This window comes from Panthera uncia, unplaced genomic scaffold, assembly GCF_023721935.1.
Source record: "Panthera uncia isolate 11264 unplaced genomic scaffold, Puncia_PCG_1.0 HiC_scaffold_1282, whole genome shotgun sequence".
Lineage (NCBI taxonomy): Eukaryota > Metazoa > Chordata > Mammalia > Carnivora > Felidae > Panthera > Panthera uncia.
In genome coordinates this window covers 88,606-103,695 of record NW_026057901.1, presented here as the reverse complement: position 1 = coordinate 103,695, position 15,090 = coordinate 88,606, and the positions used below count along the sequence as shown (strand labels likewise).

The following is a 15,090-nucleotide window of genomic DNA, read 5'->3' as shown; positions in this document are numbered from 1 at the left end:
TGTTTGTGTCTGAGGAACATTGTCATAATGGGTACTGCCCCTCACCTCCCCCTCAGAACTCACTGTGGCTTGGGACGGAAGGGAATCATGGTTCTCCAGGCAGCATCATACTTCCCCCAATGGAGCTCTGTTGCTGTCCCTCGTGTCTCAGGCTTCCTCACCTGCTGGCTCCAGGGGCTGTCTTCTAGGGTGTAAGTTTTCTTGGGAAAGAAAAACCAAAAGAGCATCAGTTTCCTGACCTCATACTGTCCTGAAGTGTTGGCCACCCAAGGATGATGGATCTTTCCACATCCAGCTGCTAGAGTCAGAGAAAGACAAACACTGTATGATCTCACTTACATGTGGAACTTAAAAACAATACCAACAAAGAGCTCAGAGAACAGATCAGTGGTTGCCAGATGCAGGGGTGGGGTGTGGGCAGAATGGGTGATGGGGATGAAAAGACACAAACTTTCAGTTATAAAATAAATAAGTCATGGGGTTATAATGTATGGCATGGTTGATACAGTTAATAATACTGCCTTGTATGTTTTAAAGCTGGTAAGGAGTAGATCTTAAAATTTCCCATCACAAGAAAAAAGTTTGTAATTATATGTGATGATGGAAGTAATATTGTAGTGACCTTTTTGCACTATATGTAAATATTGAATAAATGTTGTACACTTGAAACTAGTAAGTTTCACATCAATTATACCTCAATTTAAAGAAAAAAATAAAAGAGGGGTGCCTGGGTGGCTCAGTCATTAAGCATCCAACTTTGGCTCATGTCATGATCTCACAGTTCATGAGTTCGAGCCCTGCGTCAGGCTCTGTGCTAACAGCTCAGAGCCTGAAGCCTGCTTCAGATTCTGTGTCTCCCTCTCTCTCTTCCCTCCCCTGCTCACACTCTATCTGTCTCTCTCAAAAATAAATAAAGATTTAAAAAATTTTTTAAATAAAAAAAAAAAAGGTTGCTGGGTAGGGAATAAGCAGTGGGCCAGGAGTTAGGACAACTGAGTCCCAGCCTTGGGTATGCCCTACATTCACTGGGTGCCTCTGGACAGGTCACTCTACCTCCCCATTTTTTTTATCTGTGGTACACAGTGTAGACAAGAATAAAGGGAGCTATAGTTAGTTACCCACACAATGTGAGACCAAGTTGCCCTCTGAGAGTAAACCTACCAAAAAGAAATCAATAAGTAAGAAAGTAAGCCCCAAACATTACATGTGACCCTTTTGATAAAGTGGGAAACAGGGGCATCTGGGTAGCTCAGTCAGTTAAGTGGCTGACTTCGGCTTAGGTCATGATCTCCAAGTTCTTGGATTCGAGCCCCACATCGTGCTCTGTGCTGACAGCTCAGAACCTGGAGCCTGCTTCGGACTCCGTATCTCTCGCTCTCTGCCCCTCTCCCGCCTGTGCTCAGTCTCTCTCTCTCTCTCTCTCAAAAATAAACATTTTTAGAAATTGATAAAGTGGGAAACAACTAAAATAAAAAAGAATAGTGTCTTTAGGGCTTCATATAGGCTAAATAATAGTATCTTAGAAGCATAGTAAGGGATTGATGAGAAAAGATCTGGGACAGTGTTTACTTCAGGTAGGGAAAGCTGGGGAATGAAGTCGGGGAGAAGATCAATAGCTGGATGTGATTGTTAAGGTCCAAGGTGGTGAGTTGTTGATGGGTTTACCGGTGCTTATTGTATTATTATAAGTAAATATATAGATAAATAGGCAATAGATAGATAGATAGATAGATAGATTATAGGTAGATAGACAGACCAAGAGGGTGTGTCATGACCAGAGAGTACAATTCATCTAATTGTGAAGCCTGAGATCCATTAAAAGAAGTCAAGGTGGTTGAATAAATATGGGACAAAATTTTCTAACCTAATTCGTGACCATTGAGAATACCCTGTCAATTCAGTTTCCTGGTATTTTGATGCAAAGGAGACCTACTTACATAGCTGAGTCCTGAAACCATGTCATCGCTCATGTCCATGCCAAGATTCACGAGGCCACCAGAAGACCTGGGGACCCAGTATATCCTCTTCCTGGTCATTTTCAGCTCTTCTGCCAATCCTTCTTTTCCAAGAATCAGAGAATCTGAAAAGGCAGCAGGTAAGAGCAGCTTAGATTCAGCCCTGAGCAGTCAGGAGAGGGGGACATCCCCCTGCAGGGAGTGTGCCAGGGTCATGCAGAAGGTTGGGCCACTGACACAGCACCTGCTCTTCCCTCTTCCTGGAATGGGTCCCTCTTTTTAAACATCTACTGAGGCTTAAGATCACTTAGGGAAACCTTTTCTAACCACCCACTCCCAACCCTACAACCTAGGGCCAAGCTTGCTCATAGAACCATGCTTCTTCTCTTACCCCAGTTTGTAATTAAATATTTGTGTGAATCGTTATTTGTTCAGAGTTCATTTCCCGCTCTAAATAGAGAGCCTCACAAGGACAGGGACATGTCTGTTTAGCTCACTATTGAATCCTTGGAGCCTGGGAGAGTGCTAAAAGGATCACAGGTACTCAGTAAATAAAGGATAAATGGATGAGTAAATAAATTTAAAAAATGTAATTTTGCCATTTTCTGACTCTCAGTTTTCACAGAATCAGGGGATTGGAGCTGGACATAATTTAGGAATCTTAAATTACCCAAGGTATTTTAAAAATATATTAAAATGCAGGGGCACCTGGGTGGCTCGGTGGGTTAAGCATCCGACTTCAGCTCAGGTCATGATCTCGCGGTTCGTGAGTTTGAGCCCTGCGTCAGGCTCTGTGCTGACAGCTTGGAGCCTGCTTCGGATTCTGTCTCCTCTCTCTGCCCCTCCCCCGCTCATGCTCTGTCTTTTTTTCTCTCCCAAAAATAAACATTAAAAAGCAAAAAAAATTATAAAATATATTAAAATGCTTTCCATTTTACCTTTCTGAGTATGTGACTCACTTCCAGAACACCGATGTGCCTGGGTTGGGGGAGGGGATGGCAATTAAGAATATTTCTGAAGGAATGGAAAAAGAGAGTATATAACAGGGTATGACCAGGGTATGACCAACAGGGCCAGCATCATGGGGTATGACCAGTGCCTTACAGAGCCTTATATTCAGAAAGGCCCAGGCTTAGCTAAGGCTCTACTGTCACTATCTTGAAATCCTTAATAATTTGGAACAAGGAGCCCCACATTTTCATTTGGCACTGGATCCTGCAAATTATGGAGCCTGTCTTAGGGTTCAGATACAGCTCTTGACATTGAAATATTGGATTGTGCTTCGAGTAAGTAGACTTGCACACTACCCAGTCTTGGGAGAAGAATTTTCCAAATGCCTTTATTCCATTCCCTCCCATCCCACTTCCTTTCAGCAAATCACAACCAGAACTGGTGGATTCCATTTCTGGAATTCTGCTATAGACCATGCAAGACAGGGTCCCCAGACGGGGGGCATCAGGGTATGAGATATACTTGCCATGTGACGCTATAAGTGAATCTCTCAGGGATGATGGAAATGAACAAAGAGAGAGAAGGACATGTTTTGGGTAAGAGAGAGTGTCACACAATTTGTTTAAGACTCTGGGAAGAAACAAGATTTCTGGCTGCCGTGAACCAGCCTGGAACACAGACACATTACAGTAAAATTGGTATAATTCAATAGAAGTCCCTGGGGATCGGACCACAGTGTATTGCAGTACAGTTCATTCACTACCTAAAGATTTCCAGGGGAGGGAATGGCAGGAGGCAGGGAGTGGAGGCAACAAATTCTAGATTGCAAGTCATGAGCTGGCAAGGGGCTGCATCATTGGCGTGCCAATAAATGTTTGTGTCTTTACCAAGCTACCATTGCAATTGGTGAATGAGTGTAGTTCCAACATGAATGCACCTCGACATTTTGCTTTATGTTAATAAGTAAGAGGAAAATGAAATATCAAGATGTATGAAAAGGGTCACACCTAATTTCTTTGTTTGGTCTCTAAGAACCATGTTCTCAAATAAATAAATCAGATTTTCTGTCACCTTTCTGCTTAGTATGATCTGCCAATCTGTTTTATTTTTAAACACCTGCAGAGAGATACACTGAGGATTTCAAAGGTGTGACCCTTTTCTATACAGCATTTGTCCAGGAAACTAAAAACAGGGAAAAGTAAACCAAATGGAAATTAATGAAATGCAAACGTGTACAATGAATATATGTTTGCAGAACACAAATTGTTCATCTTAACGTACCTGGACCTCTGCCACACATTAGCATGGGCCACCCTCCAATGTGATGAGGGCCACCTCTGCTTCCTTGACTGGCCAGGGGGAATTCCCTCCAGAACTTTCTTTGGCAGTCCTTGAGAAGTCATTGGCCTCCCAATTTCCTCTTGGGAAGAACCAGAGTGGAAGCATATTCAATCTGATTAGTGGCGAGACCACCACTGTGGTCAGGGTAAGGACCAGGATGTGATGGGAATAAAAACAGAGAGGAAACAGATGTTTCCATCCCTGTATTCTCCCCATTTTGGGGGGGGGATGGGAGAGTCATGATTATGAACTTGGTTTAGACATGGGCCATTTGCATATGATGAAACAGTTTGGGAACAAGGCAGTGGGGGGGGGGGTGGTACACAGCAGCAAGGTAACCTGTGGCAAGAGCTTTCTGGAGGAACTGACTTACTTCCTCATTGTGCTTCCCACGTACCCAGCAGGATGTAGTGTCTAAGGCCAGAGGATACACCAGTGGGTAAGGAAAGTGCCCAAGGCAAGGAGCAGAGGCACCTGCAAGCCAGGCCCCAAAGAGGTTTAGATGATTAGACCTTCCTCCTATACCTCTCTTTTCCAGTCCATTCACACCCTGTGCTAGTCAACTTTCTCTGCCCCAAGGTTTATTCCCTTTTGCTAGTTCCAATAGCTTCCGGAGGAAATCTTCCCAGCTGCTGAGTCCCCACATCCCAGTACCTGGCCTTCTCCTCTGTTCCAGCAACTAGGAAGCTCTTCCCCACCTTGATGTTTGCACTAGTCCTAATCTCTACCATGAACATTCTCCTTCCAGCTCCTCGCAGAGCTGGTCCATTCTCACCATTCCAGTCTCAGGTCAAACACCACCTCCTGGGAGTAACCTTGCCAGACCTCCCTACTGAACACTGAAGTCCTCCTCCTATCACCTTCTACATAGTTTCCTATTACATTTCCCTTACTTATCAATTTCTGAAATGGCCATTTCTTTCTTTGTTGGCTTATTTATTTTCTGCCTACCTCACTAGAATGTAAGCTCTTTGAAACCAGGGACCGTGTTTGTCTGTTCATTGATGTATCTGTGAATCTAGTGTACAGTTCTCAGCATACAGTGGATGCTTAATAAATATTTGATGGAGGAGTGCCTGGGTGGCTCAGTAGGTTAAGCATCCAACTTCAGCTCAGGTCATGATCTCATGGTTCATGGGTTTGAGACCTGCGTCATGCTCTGTGCTGACAGCTCAGAGAGTGGAGCCTGCTTCAGATTCTGTGTCTCCCTCTCTCTCTGCCCCTTTCCCCACTCATGCTCTTCTGTCTCACTCAAAAATAAATAAACATTAAAACATTTAAAAATAATAAATAAATGTTTTGATAGATAAATAAACGATGTAGATGTAGAGTCTTTCAAAGAAGGAGCCAGGAAAGCCACAAAGTCACTAAAGACCTCACATTTAGAGTCCTGATGCTTTCCCAGGTGGGGTGACACATCCATCACAGGAATATAATCATAGGATTAAAAGAAAGTATTCATCAAACAAGCAATTTAAACATGGACCTATTCCCACTGCAGTTTCTATAGTGCAGTGTGAATTTGTTTAAAAAGAAAAATCCTTGGGGCACCTGGATGGCTCAGTCGGTTAAGTGTCCAATTCTTGATTTTGGCTCAGGGCCATGATCTCTTGGTTTGTGAGTTCAAGCCCCAAGATGGGCTCTGCAACAACAGCGCAGAGCCTGCTTGGGATTCTCTTTCCCTCTCCCTCTGCCCCTACCCTGCTCACACATGCTCTCTCTCTTTCTCAGAATAAATAAACTTTTTTTAAAAAGATAAATTCAGTGATTATGTGAATAGAATACCAATTTTGTGTGTTATTCTTGTTATGGGGGCAGGAGTATATGTGTGCAAGTTAAAAGCATTAAACATAAGTGTCTGAGATATTTATCACAAAGTTTATCAGATGGTTTTTAAATTTCTTTGTTAAAACACTAAGAGCCTCAAAAAATCTAACCCAGCCATTCAGGGTCTCTGCAAACTGCCTAATTTCAGTTTAAAACTGCCAGGCTTCTCTGTCCGATGACTCAAAAAAATCCTGAGCATATTCTAATAGAGTGGGATAAACCTCACAACCATCTTCATAGGATTCTGTATAATTAGGAGTATAACTTGATGGGTAAAATTCGGAGCGTTCACAGACAGCATACAGCAGCCAAAATGGTCTCTCGAAAACATAAACTGGAAAAGTTATTCTGCAACTTGGAACTGCCAGTGGCTTATGTCAGGCTTAGAGTAAGACCTTGACTTCTTTCTAGACTCCCTAATGAATCTTTTTCCTCTTGCATTGCCCTCCTGACCCTGCCCACTTCTGTTATCCATACCACAAACCCTCACTCTCAATGAATTTCAGGAGAAGGTTCTGCAAATATCCAAAATTCATTCCAGCCACAAAGTCTTTGTGTTGCTTCTTTGGCCTTGAAACAGCACCCCCTGGACCCTCACCCCCTGAGGTTTGCATTGCTACGTCTCCAAGCATGGGGCCCAGTTGAAATGTCATCTGTCCAGAAAGCCCTTCTCTAACCATCTAAAGGATTTATCACCATCCGAAATTATTCTCCTTGCTTATTGTTTGTTTCCCTCACTAGAAGTTCAACTCCATGAAAACAGTAACCTTGTCTGTCTTATTCACTGATGTATCCCCAGCACCTAAAGTAGCATCTAGTACCTGGTAGGTATTCTAATATTGCTTAGTGAGTGTATGAAAGAAGGTAGGATAATGTCAAAGAAAGAGCTGTGGGCAGGAGTGTTCAAGTTCCTGCATTTCTGTCTCCACCATAGCAGCCTGTACACCTGCCTTCTCCTTTCCCTTATCTGCGGCATACACAGAAACATACAGTTCCACCTGCCCTGTATCACACTCAGCCTTCTATGGGGCTGTCCCCTGGCCAAGAGATGCGTGAGGGTATAAACTTGTCTTATGTCATACTCTCCACAGTTAGCCCAGGGCCTTGCACTTAGCAGTTCCTCTGTGAATGTTTGTTGATTTGAATGAAATTTCAATTCTCTCTTGGATTCTAAGAGCAGTGCTGGACTTCATAGTCAGGGAAAATTTTCCATCTGCAACCTACAGCCAAACCCAAGTAAAATCCCAACATGAAGAGGCTCCTAATGGCCAAATTTGAAACAATTCAAGCAATGAAACACATGATACTACTGGGTTATAACCCATTAAAAAAATCCATGAACTCCTACTAACATAAAAAAATTGAATAGGTAAATAATGAGGGAGATGTGCAGCTTTTTCTTACAGAATTCCAATTAATACACATAATATTAACTCCCCACAACATATTTATTACTTATAAAGAGAAAAATGCTAACTTACAACAGGGAAACCTGGCAGATATCACCATTACCAGGTAATCAAAGTTAAAATCACCATTAATAATACATTTCAATCATCATGTATCACCAAGAAGGCCACATCTCTTCTGTAGTCTTTCTGCAAAAACAAGTATAATGTTGATCCCAGGAAAACATCAGATAAACCCCAATTGAGGGACATTCTATAAAATAATGGACCAATGCTGTTTAAAAGTATCACGGTTTTAAAAGAAAAAAGAAATATATATAGATAGATAGATAGATATAGATATCTATCTATCTATATATATATGTGTATATATATAGATAGATATATAGATGGATATATCTATCTATATATACACACACATTTAAGGAGACATCACAACTAAATGAAAAGTGATTTTTCTGGGATCTTGGACCAGAAAAAGGACATAAGTGATAAAACTAGCAAAATTTGGATAAGCTTTACTCATTAGATAACAGTGATGTTAATTTTCTGATTATTATAATTGAACGGTGGGAACTTTTTATTGCAACGTTTAAAAAAATCTAATATCAATTCGAATGAAACATTAAAAACATTTCAAGTAGGTACAGTTTAAACACGATCTTCTCTCTAGCTTCAACACCGGGGACAGCCCTGTGGCTGAGCCTCAGGAGAGACTGTTAGAGCAAGCCTGGAGAACGAGGGTCTCACGCGGCTGGAGTGCGCCTCTCTTTGTACACTTACGGCGCGCACCAGCCGAGCGACTCCGGGAGGGGGCGGTGCGATGCTGCGGGGTTTGAGCCCGGGGGCGGGCCGTAGGGCGGAGCCGGAAGCAGCGGCGCGCAGGCGCGCCGACTGCTGGGAGCTTTGGTTGGGGTGGTGGGGCTAGTGCCGGTTGCCGTGTCCTGCTCCCTTTGACGCCCCCCTAGCGCGAATAGCCGTCGCCATGTCGTCGGTGAGCCCTATCCAGATCCCCAGCCGCCTCCCGCTGCTGCTCACCCACGAGGGCGTGCTGCTGCCCGGCTCCACCATGCGCACCAGCGTGGACTCGGCCCGCAACCTGCAGCTGGTGCGGAGCCGCCTGCTCAAGGGCACGTCGTTGCAGAGTACTATCCTGGGGGTCATCCCCAACACGCCCGACCCGGCCAGCGACGCGCAGGACCTGCCGCCGCTGCACAGGTAGGCCCGGCTGCCTCCCGCGGTGGCGGCAGCGGGCGGCGTGGCCTCCTCTCTGGACTCCGGCTCAGGCCCGGTCCGGCCTCGGGGCGCAGGGGCAGCCTTCGCGGTTTAGTCTATCTCTTCAGTCACCTCCCATGTGAAATGGTGGGGATGACAGATGTCTGACCCATGAAGTAGTGAAAACTATGCAATTAGCTGCCACTGTTAATTTAGGTTCTCCCCTTCGCCCCCCAGATCCTCAGACTCCTAAGCCAGTGCTCTTAACTTTCCGGGCCCCCTCCTCTTATCCTTCCCTCCCTTACTCCCCGTCGTTTTTGTTGTTGGTGGTGGTGGGTTTTTTGTTTTTTTGTTGTTGTTTTTTTGCCCTCTTAAGTGAGACACTTGGTACTCCACACGCTTTCTCTTTTTCCTGTGCTATCGTAAACTGCACTACCCTTTTCATTGATTTTGGGGTACCTCTCTTCCACACTATTTGTCTGCCTCTTGTCTTTTCCCCTCAGTTCCTACCCACGTTTTCCCTTGTCTGCCTTTCTGAAACTTTCTCATATTCTCATAGCTTCTCATTTCGGACACCCCAGCCTTGCCACTAGATTGCCCTACACCATGGCCTTAGTTGTGTGACTTTGTGTTTTTGTTTTTTTAATTGTGCTATGACACACAACCTGTGCCTATTTCTTCCTCTGTATTTTGGAAACTAACAGCATTCATTTCTTGGGTGTGTTATGAATACTAAATGAAATAACCTTTGTGCCATGCTTGATAGTAGTCCAGTACTGTAGCCACTAAACACATGTGACTAGAGAGCACTTGAAATGTGGCTCGTCCAAATTGAGATACTAGAGTGACCAATTGTCTCGGTTTGTTGAGGACTGAACTAGTTCCAGCAGTGAAAGTCCTGTCTCCCAGGAAACACCTTGAGTCCCAGATAAACCAGTATGATTGTGTGATTAGTCACCACAGATGTACTTTAAATATACAGTACACACTAGAGTTTGAAAACTTAGTATGGAAAATGTTTCGCTGACTAATACATTTTACATCAATTAAATGTTAGAATGGTAGCATTTTAGCTGTTTGGGGTTAAATAAAATTTAGTATTTCACCCATTTCTTTTTACTTTTTAATGTGGCTACTAAAATTACATATGTGGCTCATACTATATTTCTATTGGATAATGCTGGGATATAGTATATGCTCAACAAATGCTATTCTCTTTAAACACACCTCCCCAGCCCCTGCCTCCTATCCTTAACTCTGCTTGAGATGTTTTTAATTTAGAGCCCTTGTTTACCTACTTGCAGTTACTCCTTTTTAAAGTTAGGGATTGCAGACTGAACGATTTTGAGAATGTTAGGAATGCCTTATTTTTATCTGAAACCTTTTGACTATATATATTTTTAAAAGGAGAGTCCATAACTGTCTGCATCTCTGAAAGGAGACTGCTATCTCTCCCCTCCCAAAACAAAGCAAAACAAATGAACGAAAAACCTGTAACAGTCTCTTATTAGCCCATATTGTAAAAACCTTGCATTTCTCAAGCACCAAAAACATTTTGGCTTCCATCTGATCTGCTGCTTTGGTTATTGCTTGCACGGAGTTGGATACTTTTCAAGTTTCATTAAACTCTGATAAATTGTGTTGGATTCTATTTTCCCTACATATGACCCCATCCTTAAACCTGTGGTTATACCACAATTTTTGCTTTCTCTGCCCAGGCAATTTGATTGCTTGTTGAGGCAAGAGTGCTCATGATTAGATTTTTTTGTTTTATTTCTGTACATATGTATGGTGATTACCCATGGGTACACTGAATTTCAAAAGTAGATTTAGTCATATTTTAGGTTGTTGGTATGTTCTGGGAAGATTTTGGATGTTTTTAAATTTCTTTTATGTAAATCCCTCGAAAACATCAATAACTAAATTTTCCTGCTTGGAAGTAATCATTAACATATTCAGATGATATGTAATATGATCCTTGATGTTCAGATTGCTGCCTTTGTTTTAAATTAATAGCAGTATTGTTTTATTTACGTTATAAAACATACACTGAAGATTCTTCCTAGAATTCTAGCATTATAAGGACCATCTTGTTATCCTAAAAATATTGTTTGCTACTTGAAAAATCTATCTAGAAAGATTGTACTGCATTCCTTAGCATTAGCCTCCAAGGTCTTTTTTCTCTAATATGAGTTTTCAACACTCTTTAAAAATTTTTAAAAGCCTCACTAGTGCAAATAATTGAGTTACCCATAACATTACTGTTTCAATACATAAATCTGTCCTTCCTCAGTTACCTGCTTTTCCAGATGTTAGTAGTACCCAAAGGGGAGGCCAGGTGCTCTACTCCTGTCTCTTGTTTTCTTGAGACCATCCAGGTGACATTGCCTCAGTCTTCAAGGAGCAGCAGAAATAATTTGTTCCCCTGTGTTCCTTGTCACACAAAGTAGCAGAGCCAGATGTTGACTTACCTGAACAACTTCCTTTACTGTTTTGAACAGGACAGTCCCTTTCTATATGTTAGTATGTGGGCATGTTACCTGACACAGGAGCCTTTTTAAAGGAGGAGCTTTGGATTATCCATACAGCTTAGAATTTGGCTCTTACGCCACCTCAGGGCACCCTGCATGACTGAACTTGAGTGAGCCATTGTTTCCTTAGTGAAGATGGATTATAACTTAGCACTACCTATACGCTGTCCTTTCATGCATTTCAAGATGGTCATCCAGTTTTCTTCCAGCCTTACATTCTTCAGGATATGTGACTTCACTTCCTCAGAGTGCTGATTTCTCAGTCCCTCTTCATTTTTTGGCTTCTTCCTCTGAGACTGCAAATTAGTTTCACTGGCATTTGTCTCACAAGAAATAAATTCTTTTATATATAGCAGATGTACAGTTTCTTATTTTGGGTCAACTCTTTGTCCAGGCATTACTCCTATTTTTATCTGTTAGCATTCTTAGATATTTAGGAAATATTACCTGATGATCCTAACATTTTAAAATTTAATCTTTTATGTTAGCAAGTATGTAATGGATAGCTCCACTTAGATTTTCCTAATCTGCAGTTATTCTTTTTAAGGAAAGTGTCTATAAGTGGCGTTTCTTAAATTCAGAAATGAAGTTCTTAATTTACCTTTTTTAAGTAATCTCTGTGCCCAGTGTGGGGACTTGAACTCACAACCCTGAGATCAAGAGTCACATGCTCTGTTGACTAAGCCAGCCAGGCACCCCCCAGAAACGAAGTTTTAATAAAGGAGTGAAAACCAAAAGTCCTGTAGCAACAGAAGTCTCATCTGTTGTAGAACTTGGAGCTATCCTAATAGACTTCTTGTTTTTAAATTATTAATCATGATGATGAGTTTTGCCCAAAATTAACAAATATTCAAGATTATAAGTAGGGTGAAGACAAGCGAAAACTAGAAAGATGTCCCAGTTGTTCTTTCCCAAAGAAGTATAACTTTTGATTCCAGAGTTTTGGTAGAAATGCTTACCTTGATGAATCAAGGGTAATTAAGATGTAAACAGGAGATATTAAATAATAGCTAAGCTTTCCAGTATCTTACCTACTTAGAAGCTATGTTAATAAATATTTATTTGTACTTATAATTGGTACAGATTTACATTGTCCATTGTGGTGCTTAAAGTAAAATTTGTCTTAAAACCTAATTCAGGCCCCCTATGCAGTGTTGCCTATGCAGTATCTTTGTAATCATGGATAATTAATCTGTTTACCCTTTTGAATCTCTGTTACTAATTTATAATAAGGAAATAATGCTACCTTCTTCACAATAGTGAAAGGCAGTATATAATGAGATAATACTTATGAAAGGCTACAGAGCAATAAAGCTGTATGTTGGAGGTATTATTTTTCCCCAAATAGGTGTAGTTTTATATGTAAATTTCACAAATGGAGATTGGGGGAGAAGGGAGGGGAGGCCCCATATTCTTTCAACATGGCCAGAACTAAACAAGTGTCATTACAGAAAAAGATTTGGAAGATTGAAGATTCCAATAAAGATGGAGAGCTTTAAAGTAAAAAAAAAAAGAGAAAAGAAAAGAAAGTGGTTGGCATATAAACCAGAGTTTGGGTATTTACACAGTATACTCATCTTAGAAAACTGTAGTGCTGCTTTTAGGTTTTCCCACCACTACAGTTGATAGTTCTCAAATATTTTTGGAACTCTTAAATTATCTAAGTCCGTTTTCAAAGTACATAAATCATACCCATCCTAATCAGACTTTGTTTGGATGAAAACAATATTTTACAACTCTGAAAGGAGGTCCCAGTTAGGACTTTCAAAAATTCTTTGAACTATAAAATATCACAGTAATTAAAGTGTGGATTTACAGAGCTACTACCTAAAGGGAAGGAACACTACTCATTTGAATGTATGAAAATCAGAATGTTGCCTTTTGGTAAAGCCTAATAAAGCAAATATTAATAGAAGAACTAGAATATTTAGAAAGATGACTGACTTAATTCAAAGCCTGTTATCATAGTAGGAAAATATTAGATTAAATATTTTATTTACTTATTACCTATATGTGATTAAACTATTGCCCGAATACAATAAAACTTGTCTAAAATAACATTAAACATGGTCCTTTTTCACAAGAGCTTTCCACCCAAAATGTCTTTCACCAGGTACTCTTTCTAGCCACCTATCATTTCACAGATCATGTTTTTTCTTTAAAAAGGGTACATTCTAGTCAGCTATAAGTGATTTAAAGTAAAACCCAATTAACGAATGTAAAACCTTTATATATTTTATCTCATTAGGAGGAGAGGCATTGTATAAATCCAACTCGATCTCTTTTCAGTTTGAAACATCTTCCTTTCACAGTTAATAAAAGTATTCTGCTTGCTTTGTAAGAAAACTCATTTTTAGTCTCACTTTAATCAAGGACATGGCTCAAATAATGAAAATTTATCTCCTAATCTGAACGTTTGGACTTGTCTCATATCACTTTGGGTTCTCCTCGGTTTCCAGTTTGCAAACTCCTTAGGCCAGGGATCCAGTTTGTTTGTTGTCTGTTAATGTTGCTGGCAGACAGAACTGTGACCTCTCTGCATTGCGCAAGCATTGATGGTCGATATCCGAAGGGAATTGTAGTTTTGGTCTCTGATCAGTTCAGGTATTGCTAACTTTCTCAGGCAATCTGAGTTGGTTTTCAGGAAGTGGGAGGTATAGCCTACTACCATTAATGACTGAAGAAAAGCAGCCACAACACAAATAAAACAATAGGGACTTGCCAAATTATCTCAGGTTTTTTTTAAGTATATCATATTTTTTCTTCCCACCAAATTATCTTCCTGATTTTTTGGCTTTGGATACCATTTGAATCAGTTTTTATCCATGTACACATGATATGACTGAAAGGGTGAAGGAAAGTTGGACATCACTCAAAATAAACTGAATGGCAGAGGGAAGCCAAAAGTTCCACATAGTCTATGGAATGAATAATTTATAAGGAAGTAGTCAAGAATAAATAGTGTATAGAAGTAAGCAAATTCACTGAAATATTCACACTGTATTTGTGTGTGATTCAGTGTGTTTGAGATGGGCAGTTGCGATATTCCAGGATTACCATTTCCCCAGGGTGTTGGGAGTTCTAGTCACCTTACTTCGTTTCTTTTCTGAAATTGCAACCCTTCCTGTGGCTGAGGGGAGAAGATATAATTTTAGTTTGGGATTTAGACGTGTCTTCTGAATGTGGAGCTTTGTATTTTGTATAATTTTGGCTTAGTTTGGGTGAGACTTCCTTCCATGAATTAAGGTTATATGTGACTTGGTCAGAATTCTATGTTCTGATAAGGAGCTAAGACTTAAATAGAACTTTTTTAGTTAGTATTAGATGGGGTGTTTACCACTTAGGTTCAGGTTTATAACTTTAATCATTCATGACAGTGTGTGCCCTCTAATATTTAGTCCCCACGTTTAGAAATTTCATATTCATGGGCATAGGTGTTAATTCTCAGATTTGGTGACAGTTTGTGATAAGGTAGATAAGTGGAAGTTTCAGTAATTGATTCTGTAAAAAAACCTGGCTTGATGTTGTTAGCAAAACTGGTTATTAGAACAGATTTCTTAGGTTGGTTTAACATCATGCTGTTTATATTTCAGTCTGTTTAAAATGCTAGTATTCTGGTATAATATTGCCTCATTCCTAGCAAAATGAATTTAAGCTATGTAATTGTCAACTACTTTTACATTTTTATTTTTAGGAATTTCTACCTAATCTTAAAGGAGGTAGTAATTAGAATGAGATGGCCTGCTTTGCCCCCCCTGCTCATGGTAATGACTTCATAGACCATGTGCTGGATGCTAAATTAGAGAAATAATTCATTTCCACTTCAGATGTTCTTTGTTCTTTAAAGGATTTCTCAACAAG

The 15,090-nt window shown here is 40.6% G+C and overlaps 2 protein-coding genes across 2 annotated transcripts in view; one reads left to right on the top strand and one right to left on the bottom strand.

Annotated features, from left to right (window-relative positions):
- LOC125916876 (ATP-binding cassette sub-family C member 11-like) overlaps positions 1–6,688 on the bottom strand; it is a 65,562-nt gene extending 58,874 nt beyond the window's left edge. The window contains exons 1-3 of the mRNA XM_049623138.1: positions 6,565–6,688; positions 1,938–2,080; positions 64–200 (exon numbers count right to left, since the gene is read on the bottom strand). Of these exons, the coding sequence (XP_049479095.1) occupies positions 64–200; positions 1,938–2,080; positions 6,565–6,688 (404 nt within the window). The remainder of the gene's footprint in view (positions 1–63; positions 201–1,937; positions 2,081–6,564) is intronic.
- Positions 6,689–8,364: 1,676 nt separating this feature from the next.
- LOC125916875 (lon protease homolog 2, peroxisomal) overlaps positions 8,365–15,090 on the top strand; it is a 95,279-nt gene continuing 88,553 nt past the window's right edge. The window contains exon 1 of the mRNA XM_049623136.1: positions 8,365–8,701. Coding sequence (XP_049479093.1) covers positions 8,469–8,701 — 233 coding nt within the window. The 5' untranslated portion in view covers positions 8,365–8,468. The remainder of the gene's footprint in view (positions 8,702–15,090) is intronic.